Source organism: Leopardus geoffroyi, chromosome B2, assembly GCF_018350155.1.
Source record: "Leopardus geoffroyi isolate Oge1 chromosome B2, O.geoffroyi_Oge1_pat1.0, whole genome shotgun sequence".
Classification (NCBI taxonomy): Eukaryota; Metazoa; Chordata; class Mammalia; order Carnivora; family Felidae; genus Leopardus; species Leopardus geoffroyi.
This window is the reverse complement of record NC_059332.1, coordinates 96,844,519-96,859,994: the sequence shown is the minus strand read 5'-3', so window position 1 is coordinate 96,859,994 and position 15,476 is coordinate 96,844,519. Positions and strand designations below refer to the sequence as shown.

General features: G+C 38.9%; 1 protein-coding gene across 3 annotated transcripts in view; it reads left to right on the top strand.

Moving 5' to 3' along the window:
• Window positions 1–15,476, top strand: part of PDSS2 (decaprenyl diphosphate synthase subunit 2) — a 293,765-nt gene that overhangs the window by 99,661 nt on the left and 178,628 nt on the right. For all 3 annotated transcript variants that reach the window (XR_006717454.1, XR_006717453.1, XM_045499185.1), the window contains exon 2: window positions 12,724–12,858. Coding sequence is in view for 1 of the 3 variants with exons in the window: in XM_045499185.1 (XP_045355141.1) it covers window positions 12,724–12,858 (135 nt within the window). In the remaining 2 variants the exon portion in view is untranslated. The remainder of the gene's footprint in view (window positions 1–12,723; window positions 12,859–15,476) is intronic.

Genomic DNA, 15,476 nt, shown 5'->3' with positions numbered 1-15,476 from the left:
GGAGAGTGTTATGCTAAGTGAAATAAGTCATACAGAGAAAGACAGATACCGTATGTTTTCACTCTTATGTGGATCCTGAGAAACTTAACAGAAGACCATGGGGAAGGGGAAGGATAAAAAAAAAAGGTTAGAGAGGGAGGGAGCCAAAACATAAGAGACTCTTAAAACTGAGAACAAACTGAGGGTTGATGGGGGGTGGGAGGGGGAGGGGGGTGGGTGATGGGTATTGAGGAGGGCACCTTCTGGGATGAGCACTGGGTGTTGTATGGAAACCAATTTGACAATAAATTTCATATTAAAAATAAATATTAAAAAATGTTTTTTAATGAATTATTTTAGTATGAATTAGGACAAAATACAGCTATTAGGATGGGAACAAAAAAATCTCTAAACATAAATTTCCTGTCTTATTTTAATATATTCCTAGAAATAAAACTGGAATGTATATAAATTATCCAATTAACTCTTTTCATGGAGAAATTCACATTCCGCCCGATTTCAAGGAAAGCATTCACGGTGTTCAGCGAAAATGGTGAAAAATGTCATCTGTTCCTTCCCTAAAAGTTGTAATTTTATGGACTGTTTCAGAGGATCGACTGTCCCAGGCCACCAAAAGGGCACAGGGCCATAAGCCACAAGCTGGGCCTATGCAGATCTTCATTTCGGTATAAGATTCCTTGGGTATGGTGTAGACCCTGGCTACTCCTTCAGTCTGTGAGGGTTTTTGTTGTTGTTTTTTAGTTGTGGTTTCTAACCTGGACAGCACTCTCACTGCAGTGCAAACTTTGCTCAGCCTCTGTGTGAATGGGCGCTATTCAAGGCTTCCTGTGGCCTTGTGTTTAATGGACCGCAAATCCTCTGGCTCTGTGCTGCCTGTGAGTCTTGTTGAACTTGAATATAAGGAGAAGGCTACACCCAGCTGCTTATCCAGCTCTCAATACACCAGACCTATAATCAAGAGAAGTTTCAAGAAGGTACTTAGGAGAAATTAACTTTAAAATTTTTTCCATACTTCTTACCTATAAGGTACTTTCTAAGCCCTCGTTCTAAGCCACCATTCATCTTTGCTCTCTGTATTTTAATGCTGCTGTGATCATCATTTCTCTAGTTTGAGTGAACATGGGCTTTGGAGGCAGACCACTGAATTGAGCCCAGGTCTCTCACTTCTTGGTTATATAATCTTGGGCAGATTACCTTATTAATTCATTCAAGTAAGTATTTATTGAAAGTCTGTGTGTGCCAGGCACTATTCTAAGCACTAGAGACACAACTGTAGACAAGCAAATATGTTGTAACACGCTTACATTCTACTCAAGGGAGACAATAACTAAAATAAATGAATACAACTATGTAGTTTATCAGTGGTAATCATTGATCCAGAGAAAATAAACTATGAGCCTCAGTATCCTCATCAATAAAAAGAGGAAAACTGCCACCTCACAGGATGGTTGTCAGGTTAGATGAGCTAACACCTCTGAAGGCTTGGGGCTGTACCAGGGTGGATGAGACCATCAGTCTATCCTCTACCCCCCTCTCTCCCCAGGAAGCTTGCTGGCAGTCTGGTAAATGAGAGATTTCTTCCCAGAGCCTTGTGACCTGGTAGAGTACAGCAAGTGTTACTGTTACTTGAGGATTAAACTGGCCAGAATAATCTGTGTAATTTATTCCAAGCTTCCCTCTCTTCGTTCAGTAGGTGCCATCCTATTAATTAATACCATGTGAATGAAGCTATAAAAAATCGGCACACATAGTTTGGGAGATGCCACTATCATAATAACCTTTCCCCTTTACTACCTCTGTTGGTGGCTGTTTTATTTATTTGTTTGCTTATTATTATTATTTTTTAAAGTAATCTCTACTCCCAACCTGGGGTTCAAACTCACGACCCTAAGATGAGTCGCACACTCCACCAACTGAGCCAGACTGGTGTTCTATTTTATTTTATTTTTTTTAATTTCTTTTTTAATGTTTATTTTTGAGAGAGAGAGACAAAGCGTGAGTGGGGGAGGGGTAGAAAGAGAGGGAGACACAGAATCTGAAGCAGGCTCCAGGCCCTGAGCTGTCAGCACAGAGGCTGATGCAGGGCTCAAACCACACACTGTTAGATCACTACCTGAGCTGAAGTCAGATGCTTGACCACCTGACCCACTCAGGCAACCACCCCAGGTGGCTTTTTAAAATATTTATAAGGTCTTAATGTTATTGGATGGCAATATTTGTGATTATGAGAGCTAACAGTTTTGAACAACACAGGCAGTCAATCATGAGATCTTTTCTCTGGTGGAGATTATGTGAAAGATGAATACAAGCAGTCTGTGTCCCACCACCTGTCACATCTAATTCCCATATTTTGGATTCCTGTATCTTGATTTCAGTGTTGATTTTGGAAAAATAAAAGAGATGTCCCTAAAAATTTTGCACTTGATTTCTGAGCCACCATGTTGCAACAATATGGTTTTAGATCTTGGTTGTTTTTCTATTCAATTTTTAAAAACTAATTTCTCTTGCCAAAATCCAGGATGTACTTTGCTGCATCCCAGCCCCCACCCCAATTTTCCCTTAAGGTATTATCTGTTTCTCTATAAAGTGTTTCATCATTTTTTCCCCCAACTTGCTTATTTTTACTGGCTTCAACCATCTGCTATTGTATCTTTCCTTTTGGCTTCACTTCTTAATGTTATGTAAAAGCCAACTGAATGACCTTTTACCTTTTTCTCTTTTCCAACTTATTTTAATGCATATATTCTAAATTTTGCACACTTGAACCACCTTCATTAGCTAATAGGACTGATGCACCAAGTACTAAACAAATTGAGTATTACGTTAAGATGTTCTTTTTACTAAAGAGATTCTTTTCTGATAAAAAATGTGCTTACGTGCTAACCGAGTAAAACCATAGAAAATTATGGAAGATTAATCAGGACTGCAAGTTGAGAAAAGCACTGAGCATTAAGGGAACACTCATTCATGTTTGGTTGATTTATTCCCTGTGCAGACGGATGGTGGTAGTAGGAGGTGTAATTCACAGTGCTAGCTCTTAGCCAGTGTCACTGCTTGAGTGGTAGTGGGAGTCTCCTGTGTCTGTGTAGTGTAATGATGCCTGTATTCCAGCACTTGATTTTTCTACTCCTTTGCTTCCACACTAAATCGCTGTTTAAAAATGTGAACAAAAGGGGTCTGTATGTAAAAATTATTGTATGAGATCATTTTAACAGAGCTTTCGGTGTGATCAAAATATTATTTTTTAAAATGTCCCTATTTTTCTACATTGGTATTTTAAAATAAATCTCCAATTATCATCTGAGTGGGAAAGTCTTTGTGCATTGTTGTTGTTTTTCTGGTGGTATGTTTAATTCCAAGGTGGCCAGCCTATATCTTATTGCAAACTTGATCAATTATGGCATTATTTTATACTTGTCTTTTATTTCAGTCACGTATCATTAAACTACTGGTGTTCAGTAATCATTTCTGAAAAGCTCCTGGCTTGATTTCTACCCTTGCTCAACAGTCCCTGTGCCCTACCCCCATTCTACTTTCTCTTCTCTCTTGCTTCCTTTTTTTCCAGCGCCTGACTTCTGCCACATGCCCATCAAACCTAATTGCAGCTTTGGGAGGACTTTGGTAAGCCAGTTCCTTGGCCCTGATGTCCCTCAGGGATTTAATTCGGGTGGGATGTGCATGTGGCCCTCGAGCCATGTCAGTGACTGCTACAGCTCCCAGATTCTAAGGGCTGGTCACCTCAGGCCCTAAAGTTGTTTCAAGTCTAGGGCAGTTTAGTCTCAGGATAGATATGGCAGGAATAATACAATTTGGGTCATTTTGTCAATGGAAATTAACCTCCAGTTCTTCTGCTAATTTTACATAAAAATCTGTGACATGTGGACTATTTTTAGTCTCCCTCAAATTATAGTGCTTTAAAACAATTTTCATGAGTATTAATTTTTTTCTTTTACAACTGAGTAATATTACTGTCATTGAATTGCTAATTATATATATATATATATATATATATATGTATATATTGTAACAGCACTTCTTTGATACCATTTAAACATTGGCCTTGTGTCTAAATCTTAGAGAAATTAAAGGTGAAATAGGAGAACCCACAAGGCACCCAACATTGGACTCTGGGGTTCATTAAACGTGGGTTAAATTTTTTTCTTGAAATGAGAAACACAACTATAATGTAGTAAGTCATCTGCCTTCCTAAAATTCTGTTATTCTTAAAATATAGTACTTTTTTCTCCAGACTTAAAAAGAGATCTGTGCTCTTATGCATTTTAGGAAATAGATCACCCTTAACCTAAAAATCCGTTGATTAACGCTTGTTACCATTTAGGGGTATTTGCTTCATATCTTGTTTCTTTTCATTTTTTAAACAAACTATTATAACATACAGAAAAATACAAGGCTACTCTGTATATTGAACACCTATATAATGATACCCAGATTTAAAAGATTAATTTTGCCATATTTTTTTCCAGTTTTTGTCCTTGGCCTTGTTTATATGCATATGTATGTGCATATATTGAAACATAGTTGAGATATTATATATACAGTTTTATATTCTGTCTTCATTTAACATTTTAAGTATTTTTCCATGTCATTAAAAAAATTGTAATGCTTTCTTATAACACTAAATTTGCTCTTGTATACGGACGGATTTTTTTGTTTTTAAACAGTGATATTTCTATTTCTACTTAATTTTACATTTTATTTCCAGTTCTTTTGACTTTATATGTCACATACTTTACATGACTTAAAACGCTATTTTTCAAAACACTGCAAGTTGCAACTCATTAATGGGTCACAAAATCAGTTTAGCAGGTTGTAATCAGCATTAAAAAAAATGGAAAGATCAGAGTATTTCTGTGATTCTTTGGCAAAAACTGCGCACATTGTAGTTGATCCTTTTGTTTCAGTCATCTGTGTATAAATAAACTTAAAAAATTTTTAACTAGGGATTGCAGTCACAGTCCCAAAGACTTATTAGGAATCTTTTCAATCAACCTACTTCATGTATGTTAGATTTGACATTTATCTTTGATGCTTACATTTTTTGGATTGACTTACTGGAATTGGATATATTAAGAGTGGGATAATAAAATAGTAAAACTCTATACCTCTAGGAGTTAGCATTGGAGGGAGTTATTCTCGTGGAGGTCTGAGCAGTGCTGATCTTTCCCTTATTTTGAGGTGCTTTGAGCTGACCCAAGGGTGCTGGTCCCTTCTTTGTAGGTAGTAAATTGTTTCCTTAATATTTGACTGTAAATGTACCAAAAGATTGTGATTTGGATCATGGCATAAGTGAGAATTCTGAACTCGTGAGCATACATCTCAAAAGTTTTCTCTTGTGCCCCAATTCTGCCGTCCTACCTCAGCTCTCCATCTGGAACTAATCCCTACCTTCTGTTCAAAGTGAGGACAGCCTTCTCTCATGGGCACTGATGCAGCAGTGAATTCAGTCACTTCTCATAAATGAGGAAACAAAACACATAAACACTCCAATATATTGATTTCTCTCTATTTAAAACTTAAGGGGTAAGTCCTTCAATGTGGTATAATTCTCCAATACAGTAACTTTTCAGTGTAGCATTAAAATCCCAGCCTGTTTTTTAGAATATGTGGGGGCTTTTCTCCTGTGTGGCTATCACTCTTAAAGAATATACTCTGATTTAGGAAGAGGGACTCAATACGTGGAGCTGAATGCCTGAATGTAGCAAATGGAGAGCAGGGGAGATGAGGAAAGTCGGGAATAGTAATGGGGCTGTTTGGGTGGGATGTGTGAGATGGAGAATCTGCTGTTCTACTTCTTGAAGCTATTTATTCTCTCATCTTGTATTTTTTGGAGTCCTGTTCTATATCAGTTACTCTGCTGGGTGCAGGGCATCCAGAGATGATGAGCCTGAGTCCCTTCAAGGTTCTCACAGGTTTGTGAGGTAGTACCTGTGAGCAAATAATTAAATAGCTAGGTCGTAAAGCATTAGTGAGCCTAGGCTCTGAGCTCCAAATTACATCTAGATCTTGGCGCTTCCATGACTAATTGACTAGTGTGACTAGTAATTATTTCACTTTTCTCAGCCTTTTTTTCTAATTTTCCTCATCTGTGAAGAGATGTTACCAGTCACCTTGCATGGATTTTGTGAGAATTAGAGCATATGCACAGAAAACAGCACGGACCTGGCATTATAGCATGTTGTAGTTGTTGTTGTTTGTCTGTGTTCATCTCTATCACTTTTATCAGTGTTTTTAGTGCAAAACTAGAGGTTTGTAGTAAGTACCATAAAAGCCAACAGAAGGGGCAACTACTGGCCCTCGTTCCTATACACTGCTCTGTTATAGTTCTTTGCTCCACTGTGCATACATGTTCATACTTCTTTCTGGGTATCTGTAGAGACTCATTTGTTTGTGGAAACACTTTGTTCCTTCATGTTGGTTACTCATCCTTCCTCAGTACCCTAAAGTAAAGGAATTCTCCGAGGTTCCTTTTCTCTTCTCTTTCCTACTTTTTCTTTTTTCTCTCCTCAAAAACTCATCCATCACTTCCTACTGGTTCAGCCATCACCTCTTTGAAGATGCTTCCCAAATCTCTGGCCACAGCATTTCCAGCTGCCTGCTGGGCATCTCCATCTGGAAGCCTTTCTTGCATTCAAAGTTAACATGTCCAAAACTGAGCTCATTAATTCCCCATTAACTCTCCTTCTTCTTCCAATCCCCGTGAATGTTAGCATCATCATCTCCAGGAAACAGGTTTGAACCTCACATTCAGCCCTTACCTTTCCTTCGCTGCATGCGGAGGGGGGAGATCCTCATGCAGTCGGCTGGCCAGACTAGCCTGTTCCACCTCCATGCTGCTGCCATTGCTCAGCTCTTCTCTTCCATCCCTGCTGCCACTGCCCTGATTTAGGCCCTCATTATCTCCCACCTGGACTATTGGAAGAAGCTACTCCTAACTAATCTTCTGTCTCCCTTTCACTGCACCCACCATGCTACTGCCAGAGTAACAATATTAGGCCCAGAGTAACAGTTTTAGTCTTTAGCTCTGATCACATTACTCCCTTGCTGACAAACCATCCCTGCCTTCAGATGGCCTGCAGAACGAAGTCACAGCTCTAAACCTGACTTTCAAGGCCCTTCATTCTTTAGGCTGTCTTTTTTCTGGGCTTGCTCACTTTCACATAGTGCCCAGATGGGTAGCCCCACAGCTCCTAAACCTGCTCCTCTAACAAGAAGCAGTTTTCTTTCTTCCTCCATGTACTGATAGCTTTTTGTTACTCTACTATCTTTGATATCTGTTCCTTGGATTATTCAATTTAACCATATCTTGAACCTATTATTATAGCTCTTGTATTACACCACTTATTTCTTTGTATACGTCTCATGTTTGGTACATAATGTGTTGAAGAAATGGAATTTAAGATATATGGAAAGGTGCCATAGCTGCGATTTGAGGACTTGAAATATTTACAGGATTGGGTTAAGGAAGAGAAATTGGCCAGTAGTTATGGAAAGATTCAACGATGCGGTGAAAACCGCAGTTAGCCATAGAAATCATAATGTGAGAAGGAAACAGAGCTGGGGTGCACAGAGTTTCACCTGATATTCAGTCCTTATTTCCTTGAAATTGTGTACCTATTAGAATATTAGTGTATGTTTGCTGTTCATCTGTTATAGATCTAGGGCAGAATTTTGGAGGAGGCCAAGTTTCTCCCCACCTCCAAAATTCAGGTACAGACTTTTCTGGGTGTAAATTATATTTATTATAACATATAATTTAAAAATAAAATATTTTAAATATAATTTAAAAGTACTGCTATACCTATATTAATTAGCTAATTTTCTAGGACTACATAGTATCCAACATCTACTGAAATTGAATTGAAATATTACTTGAGATTTGGTACTTCTCTAGTTTGTCAACCATGCTACCCCCACATTTCTTTTTCTTTTTTAAAAGTTTTTTAAATGTTTATTTTTGAGAGGGAGACAGAGACAGAGCATGAGCGGGGAAGGGGCAGAGAGAAACAGAGATATGGAATCCCAAGCAAGCTCCAGTCTCTGAGCTGTCAGCACAGAGCCTGACGCAGGGCTCGAACTGATGAGCTGTGAGATTATGACCTGAGCCAGTCAGACACTTAACAGACCGAGCTACCCAGGCACCCTGCTACCGCCATATTTCTCATTGACTACTGCAAAAGCCTCCTAACTGATTTCCTCATACCACTTTGTTTCCTTCTTTCCCCTCCAACCAAGTCGTTTCTCCACTGATGACAGGATTTTCTGGGGTTGTTTGTTTGTTTGTTTGTTTTTAAATATCATGTCACCAGGTGCTTAATAAAATACTGCCATGGCTTCACATTGCTCTTTAGGTAAAGAGCAAAAGTCTTACCATGGCCTGTTTGACCTGTGTGGTCTCTCCTGTCTCTCCAGCCTCATTTCGTACGGTGCTCTCAGCCTCACATATACCTGTTTTTGTGCAGCAGATATACTCCTCTGTTCTGTTCTCTTCCCATCATCCCCTCTTACATCCCTTGCTCTTCCTTTGGGTATCAACTCAGTCATCGTGTCCTCAGGGAAGCCTCTGACTTTGCTTGCTAAGTCAGTTCCCCTATTATAAGCCCTCACAGTACCATCTTTTTCGTTTGTGGCATTTGTTACTGTTGTAATTTTGTGGTTATTCATGATTCTTTCATTATTTCCAGTCTCTTCCGCTCACTTGCAAGTTCCACAAGCTCTGTGACCGGTTTAGCTTGTCATTGCACGTCTGCCTCGCACAGCGCCTGATGTATGGAAAGGGTTCAGTCTGTATTAGTTGAACGAACGAATGATGAAGTTTTTGTTTACATTGGCTAAAAGGAACACAGTTCTGTAGGACTTTAGTGATAAAGATTATGAGGTACTAAATACTGCTTTCATTCATGACATTATAATTTTGATGACAATAAAGGATTCTTCCAACTTTTACACCTATTGTACATATTGTAGAGTATTGGATAATTAAATAAGTGAGGTGAGACCATAAAGAACCCAGAGTAAGGAAAAACTTCAGATGTCACATAGGCCAGGCTCCTCTCTAAGGTATACGTCAGAGGCTGTGCAGCTTCCTGAACGTCTCTGTTAACGAGGGACTCAGCATCACCAGCGGCTACTTCGTGTTTTCTTCATGTCGAGTCAAAATTGTCCTGCCATATTTTCTATCCAGTAATGTCAGTTTCTACAGTAATTCTGTCTCCTCTACAGACAGAAGGAGCCCTTTCCGATAGTAGACAGCTCTCGTGAATTCCTCTAACTTTCGTTCTCCTTGCTCTTCCCCTCGCACGCTGTGCTCCTGCCATGTCGGTTCTGGAAATAGCTGTGTCCTCCTGTCTTTCCTCCAAACCTTCACCCGTACTGTTTCTTCTTTGGAACACTTTTTTTTTCCTTCACTTCCCCTCCCAGCTTTACCTCCCCTGGCTACCTCCTTTTCATCTTTTAGGTCTCAGGTCTCTTTTGCTCCCAGTTATGTTAGTTGCCCCTTCTTTCTGCTCCCTCAGTCCTTGCTCATCCCCTAGAGTAGCTCATGCCACATTTTACTGGGATTATTAATCCAGACTGTATTATCCACAAGAAGGGAGACCACAGCTCACCAGTGCTCATCATCATGCCCTCCACTGTTGTTTAGTACTATGCCTAACATGCAGTAAGCATTCATTACATTTTTGCCCCAATAAATTTGAGAACGCCAACTTTGCCATTCTCCAAGCTAGCATCTGTAGCTTTTTCTTGAGGCATGCATGTGGTAGTGTAGGATTCACCATCTTCTAGACATGTTCTAGCTGTTTGGTGTCCATCCTGAAGAGAGGCACTAAGAGCTCATGCTGTTTCAGGCCTGGACTATGTGAAACATACTATCTCTGTAAAGTTAGAATCCTAGGGGTTTTTTATGCTCAGGAGCAAAATTTCTTATTCTCTGGTTGTGAGCTAATTTTGAGCTGTGGACATTATCAGTTTATCTTAGTACTGTTTTATTAAGAGTGTTAATGAAGTAAATTTAAAGAAGTGTTTGAAAGCAGTTTTTAAATTTACTTAAGCTGTTCATCTATTCTCTGGTTGTTAACCACTGACTTGCATGAAAATTAGTGGTCAGAAGGTGTGCTTTTCTGACTGTTCTCTTGACTTCTATTAGCCAGTCCACTGTAGGTTCTCTTCCTGACCTTTTCAGAATGTGTTCTAAAAGTGTCAAGTGTTTCAGGGATATATGATGTTTGCAGGGGTTGGGGGTGTGTGGGAAGAATTCCTTAACTTTTGTTATTTGGGGAGGTAGGAAAGGAAACTTCTAAGAGATTATGTATGTGGGTAGAATGGGCTAGGCTTTGAGAGACAGGAGGAGAAATGGACTAGAAGAAAGAAAAAATACGAGTTGAGAAAAAATAGGTGGCAAAAAAGTAATAAGGACAGAGAATGTAATTTTCTGACTATGCGATCATCTACCATGTGCTTCCACAATGTTATATACTTTACTCATGTTGCCTCTTCCATACAGTGACTATGGAAAGTAAGCATTGCTAACCTCGTTTTATAGAAGAGGTAATGGTCTCCAAGTCCTACAGCTAATGAATGGGAGAAGAGTTTTTGTTAAACTTGTTTCTAAAGCTGCACTCTTCTAATTTGACTTAGTAAGTAGCTTTTGTATATGAGCTGAAGATGATTGGAGAGTCATTATAGCATGATGGTTAAGAGTGTATGTAGATTGTAGAGCCAGTTGGCACGGTGGTCACGTCTTTGCTTCATCAAGGCTCTACCGCCTACCAGCTAAGAGCAAGTTGCTTGATCTCTTTGTGTGCCTCATTCTCCTTATTCATCTGCAAAATCAGGGTAATTGTGGTGCCTCCCTCTTGGAGTTGTCCTGAATTAATTTAGTTAATATGTAGTAAATTGTTAGAACAGTTCTTGGCATATGTGAAGCACTGTATAAGTGTTGGCTGTTGTTGTTTGTGTGTGTCTCCTGTGAAAGGTCCTGTCTCTGAACTTTGAAGATGTCAAAAGTGTTGCCACAGGTGTCTCATCAGCATGATTTAGTTAACTTTTCTCAAAAGTAAGCCTTTCAGAGTTCTTACCATGTCATCATATCTTCATCCCTAACCAGACTCAACCCTCAGAACATAAACACAGGCTCACACACAGCATCACCCTCCTCTTTTCCCTTTCTAGAATTAAGAGCCAATTCAGACCTTCTCTTTAATATTATCATCTAAGAAGGGAAGAATTCACCTTTGGTAATACATTAATAAGGATCTAAGAGCATAAGTTAAAATTTGTAATTCAAAGCAAAAAGCTTAGAAAGTGCTCCCATTTTACATTTAGTTGTTCCAAAATGGAGTGCTTCCCAGCCTCCCTGCATTTCGGGTCTACAGGATTTTAAGTAGAAAGCTACATGATAATGAAGAGCTTTGGATATTTCTGATGATTCTTTGTTGCTCTTGTGATATAACAATGGCTGTAAATTAACTTTTTTTCCCTAGGAAATTAGAACTTCTTTTTAAAAATTACTAAGCCTCAAACTTGCTGATGATCACTTACTGCATTGAGGAGAAATATAATTAGAGAAGGAGCTATATCTATTCCTTTTCAGAGAACCTGAAGTTCTGCCTTATTTTGAAACCAATGAGGGTACAAAGGGGACCTTTTTAAAAATTTGTTTGAAGGCAAAGGGGCAAAAATTTTCCTTAAGTAATGAACTAACTCATTAATTTTGGCTATATTAATTTAAATTAGTTCTTTGTTCAGAATTTACGAAGGAAGACTTAATAATTTAATGGAGTATTATATTACAAACTTTTAATCCTTGTTTCACTACATTCAAGAACTATGTTCATAACATGTACATAATACCTATTTGATTAGTGCTCATGAGCTTTGTTCTAAATATTAATTTATTATAATATATTGTCCATCTTTCGTTCGTTCGTTCTTTCCCTTTCTTCCTCTTTCTTTCTTTCTGATGATGATGATGATGATGATGCCATTTAGTTCTTGTGTGACACCCATTTGCAATACTTGGAGATAAAAAAACAAAAAAAAACATGTATTCCTGGCCTTAGTTATAGTAAAAATTATGGAAATTCAATACTCATAGCAAAAATAAAATGACATGCTAAGTTAAAGCCATATTGTTGTCTAGAATGATAATGCTTTCCATAAATAATAGGAAATGGCAACACTTGCTGATGGCATACATTTCCATTTTACTTACCAAATAAATTTTTAAGTCATTTGAGTTTGTCACTTTAATTCTCTGAGTATCTTCTCTACGTGTGAAGACAGAAATCATTTTTTGCCCCTCTCCCTTACCACCATCATCACCAAATAACATCACTTCATCTAAGCCATACAATTTGTATTTCAGTTGCTGTCAGCTACCATAAAGCACTTTAAAACTGTGGGTTGAGCAGATGGTTGAGATTGTGAGATGTAGGGTACAGATCGTAGGAAAACCCAGAAACAGGAGGAAGCCAGATCATTAGGTCCCACAATTGGAGACTGTCGCTTTTAAAACCAGCCCTGGGTTTCTCTAGTTGATTCCTGAACTCATGGCTTCCTCCTGTTAGCTCTTCCCCCAATTCTGTTTCTGTGAACAAGTCCCATTCTCTGACTTTGGAAGTATAGGTGAATGGTAGCAATTTCCTAACTTGATCTGACTGATTCTGTGAAAATATGTTAATCCTCTTCTTTCTTTGTTGGCAGGGGGCTTGTACATGAGAGCCGGCATAACCTCCAGTTGAGGGGCTTGGTGGTGTTACTTATTTCTAAAGCAGCTGGGCCCAGCAGCATGAATGCATCATGTCAGAACTATGATATGGTCAGTGGGATCTATTCATGGTAAGAAGAACTTAGTCTTTTGACATCGCTCTCTAAATTGTGTTTCCTCTTACTGAACAGTGGTCAGTGGAAATCACTATTTAGTTTTTTGTCATTCTCTGATTCAAGGATAGATTAAAATATTATATAAGGTTAAAAATGCATTTTTATTGTTCTCTTTTTAAAAGTTTACTTATTGATTTATTTAAGCAGTCTGTACACCCAGTGTGAGGCTCAAACTCACAACCCCGAGATCAAGAGTCGAATGCTCCTCCAACTGAGCCAGCCAGGAATCCCCACCTTTTATTAATGTAATTTTATTGCTCTTAACAAGTCTGACAGACTTAGCAGCTCCATGTATAACTGGGAAATCCCTGTACATTTGTGTTGAAAACTTTCATTTCTACTCTGGGCATTTATAGGTTTCTATTCATGAGGTGCCTGGGTAACTCAGTCAATTAAACATCTGACTCTTGATTTCGGCTCAGGTCACAGTCATGGGATTGAGCCCCGCCATGAGCTCTGCACTGAGGTAGAGCCTGCCTAAGACTCTCTTTCTCTCTCTCTCTGCCCCTCAACCCCCTTTGTGCTCTCTCCCTAAAATTAAAAAAGATAAATTTCTATGCATGACTACCTCTCCTTGAGTATCATGGTATCATTGTATTTTTATAGAGATTTACTCTAGGATTTACGTTTTAAACCTACTCAGAATGATACCTAGTTATAAAATAATGATGCAGCTATCATTTTAGGAGAAGTAGTATACTTCAAATGCTGCATCATTTATTTTATTATGCTTCTTTTTATGGTGAAGAGGTTTTTACTAAAGTTACTTAGGATAAGAAATTTTTTCTCCTTGGGGCACCTGGGTGGCTCAGTCGGTTAAGTGTCTCACTTCGGCTCAGGTCATGAACTTGCGGTCTGTGAGTTCGAGCCTTGCGTCGGGCTCTGTGCTGACGGCTCAGAGCCTGGAGCCTGTTTCGAATTCTGGGTCTCCCTCTCTCTCTGCCCCTCCCCTGCTCATGCTCTGTGTCTCTGTCTCTCAAAAATACATAAACATTAAAAAACTTTTTTTAATAAAAAAAAGGAAATTTTTTTCTCTTCTCTCATATGTTTAGACTAAACAATAAATCTATGAGAGGACACCCAGGTGGCTCAGTTGATTGAGCATCTGACTTCAGCTCAGGTTATGATCTCATCATTTGTGAGTTCAAGCCCCACATCGGGCTCTCTGCTGTCAGTGCAGAGCCTGCTTCAGATCCTCTGTCCCCATCTCTCTCTCTGCCCCTCCCCTGCTCACACGAGAGTACATGCTCTCTCTCTCTCTCTCTTTCTCAAAAATAAGTAAACATTAAAAAAAATTTATGAGTATGAGTCATTTTTGCTACATATAAAACAAACTTAAAATTTTCAGTTTTATTTTTTTAAATCGCTGCATATTTTTAGTAACAGTGTATCAACAATAACTTTATTTAATTTGGTATTGTACGTGACACTATTAAAAGGCTCTAGAGAGCCTCTGGATAGCCTGTGCAGGTGGACTTTGGCATGTGAAATTAAAACCACTCCAGGAGTGCCTGGGTGACTCGGCTGAGTGTCCAACTCTTGAGTTCCTCTCAGGTCACGGTCCCAGGATTATAGAATTGAGCCCCATGTCTCTGAGCACGGGGCCTGCTTGGGATTCTGTCTCTCTTTCTCGCTCTCTTTCTCTCTTTCTCTCTCTCCCTCTGCCCCTCTCTTCCTCTCTCTCTGTATCTCTCTCAAATGAAAATAAATAAAACCATCCTAAAAACATGGGTGACAAGGAAATTTTCCTCACCAAAGGAAGCATTTCTAGGAAGTTTGACTTATGGTTAATATATCTTACAGATGTACTTTAAAAATTGATCCATACCTTAAGGGTTTTTTTTATTCCTAGTAGTCTTATCCATACATTTTTTCTTATATAATATTCAGAGATGACTATTGCTTACCAGCTAAGAAGTCTGATAATCCTTCCTCATTAACAAGCAAGCAGGCAAAGTTATTAATATCGTGGCTACAGATGACCCCTCCTCCAGGGTCAGGATAATTTTGTATACCTTTTACCATTTATCCATACAAGTATCTTCACTGGAAGGGATACCTTGGTGTCATTTTCAGTTCCTACTCACTGTGAAATAATTTATGTTTGCTTAGTGCTTTGTAGGTTCCTGATCATTTTTATGATGGTTATCCCATTTGATCCTCACAAAATGCTTTAGATGAGAGATGTCGTTATACTTATTTTACTCGTGACCAAACTGAGATTCAAACATCCTGAGACTTTCAAGGTGGCACAACTGACAAATGAGAAACGTTGAGGCTTCAGCTACAGTACTTTTTCTTCCAAGTTTCATGTTATTTTCTTGATTCTATTCAGTTTCTCTTTTTCTTTTAATTTTTTAATGTTTATTTATTTTTGAGAGAGAGAGAGAAAGGTCGGGAGGGATAGAGAGTGAGGGAGACACAGAATTCGAAGTAGGCTCCAGGCTCCATGCTGTCAGCACAGAGCCTGATGCGGGGCCCAAACTCACAAACTATGAGGTCATGACCTGAGCCAAAGTCGGACACTTAACTGACTAAGCCACCCAGGAGCCCCTCCATTCAGCTTTTCTCAT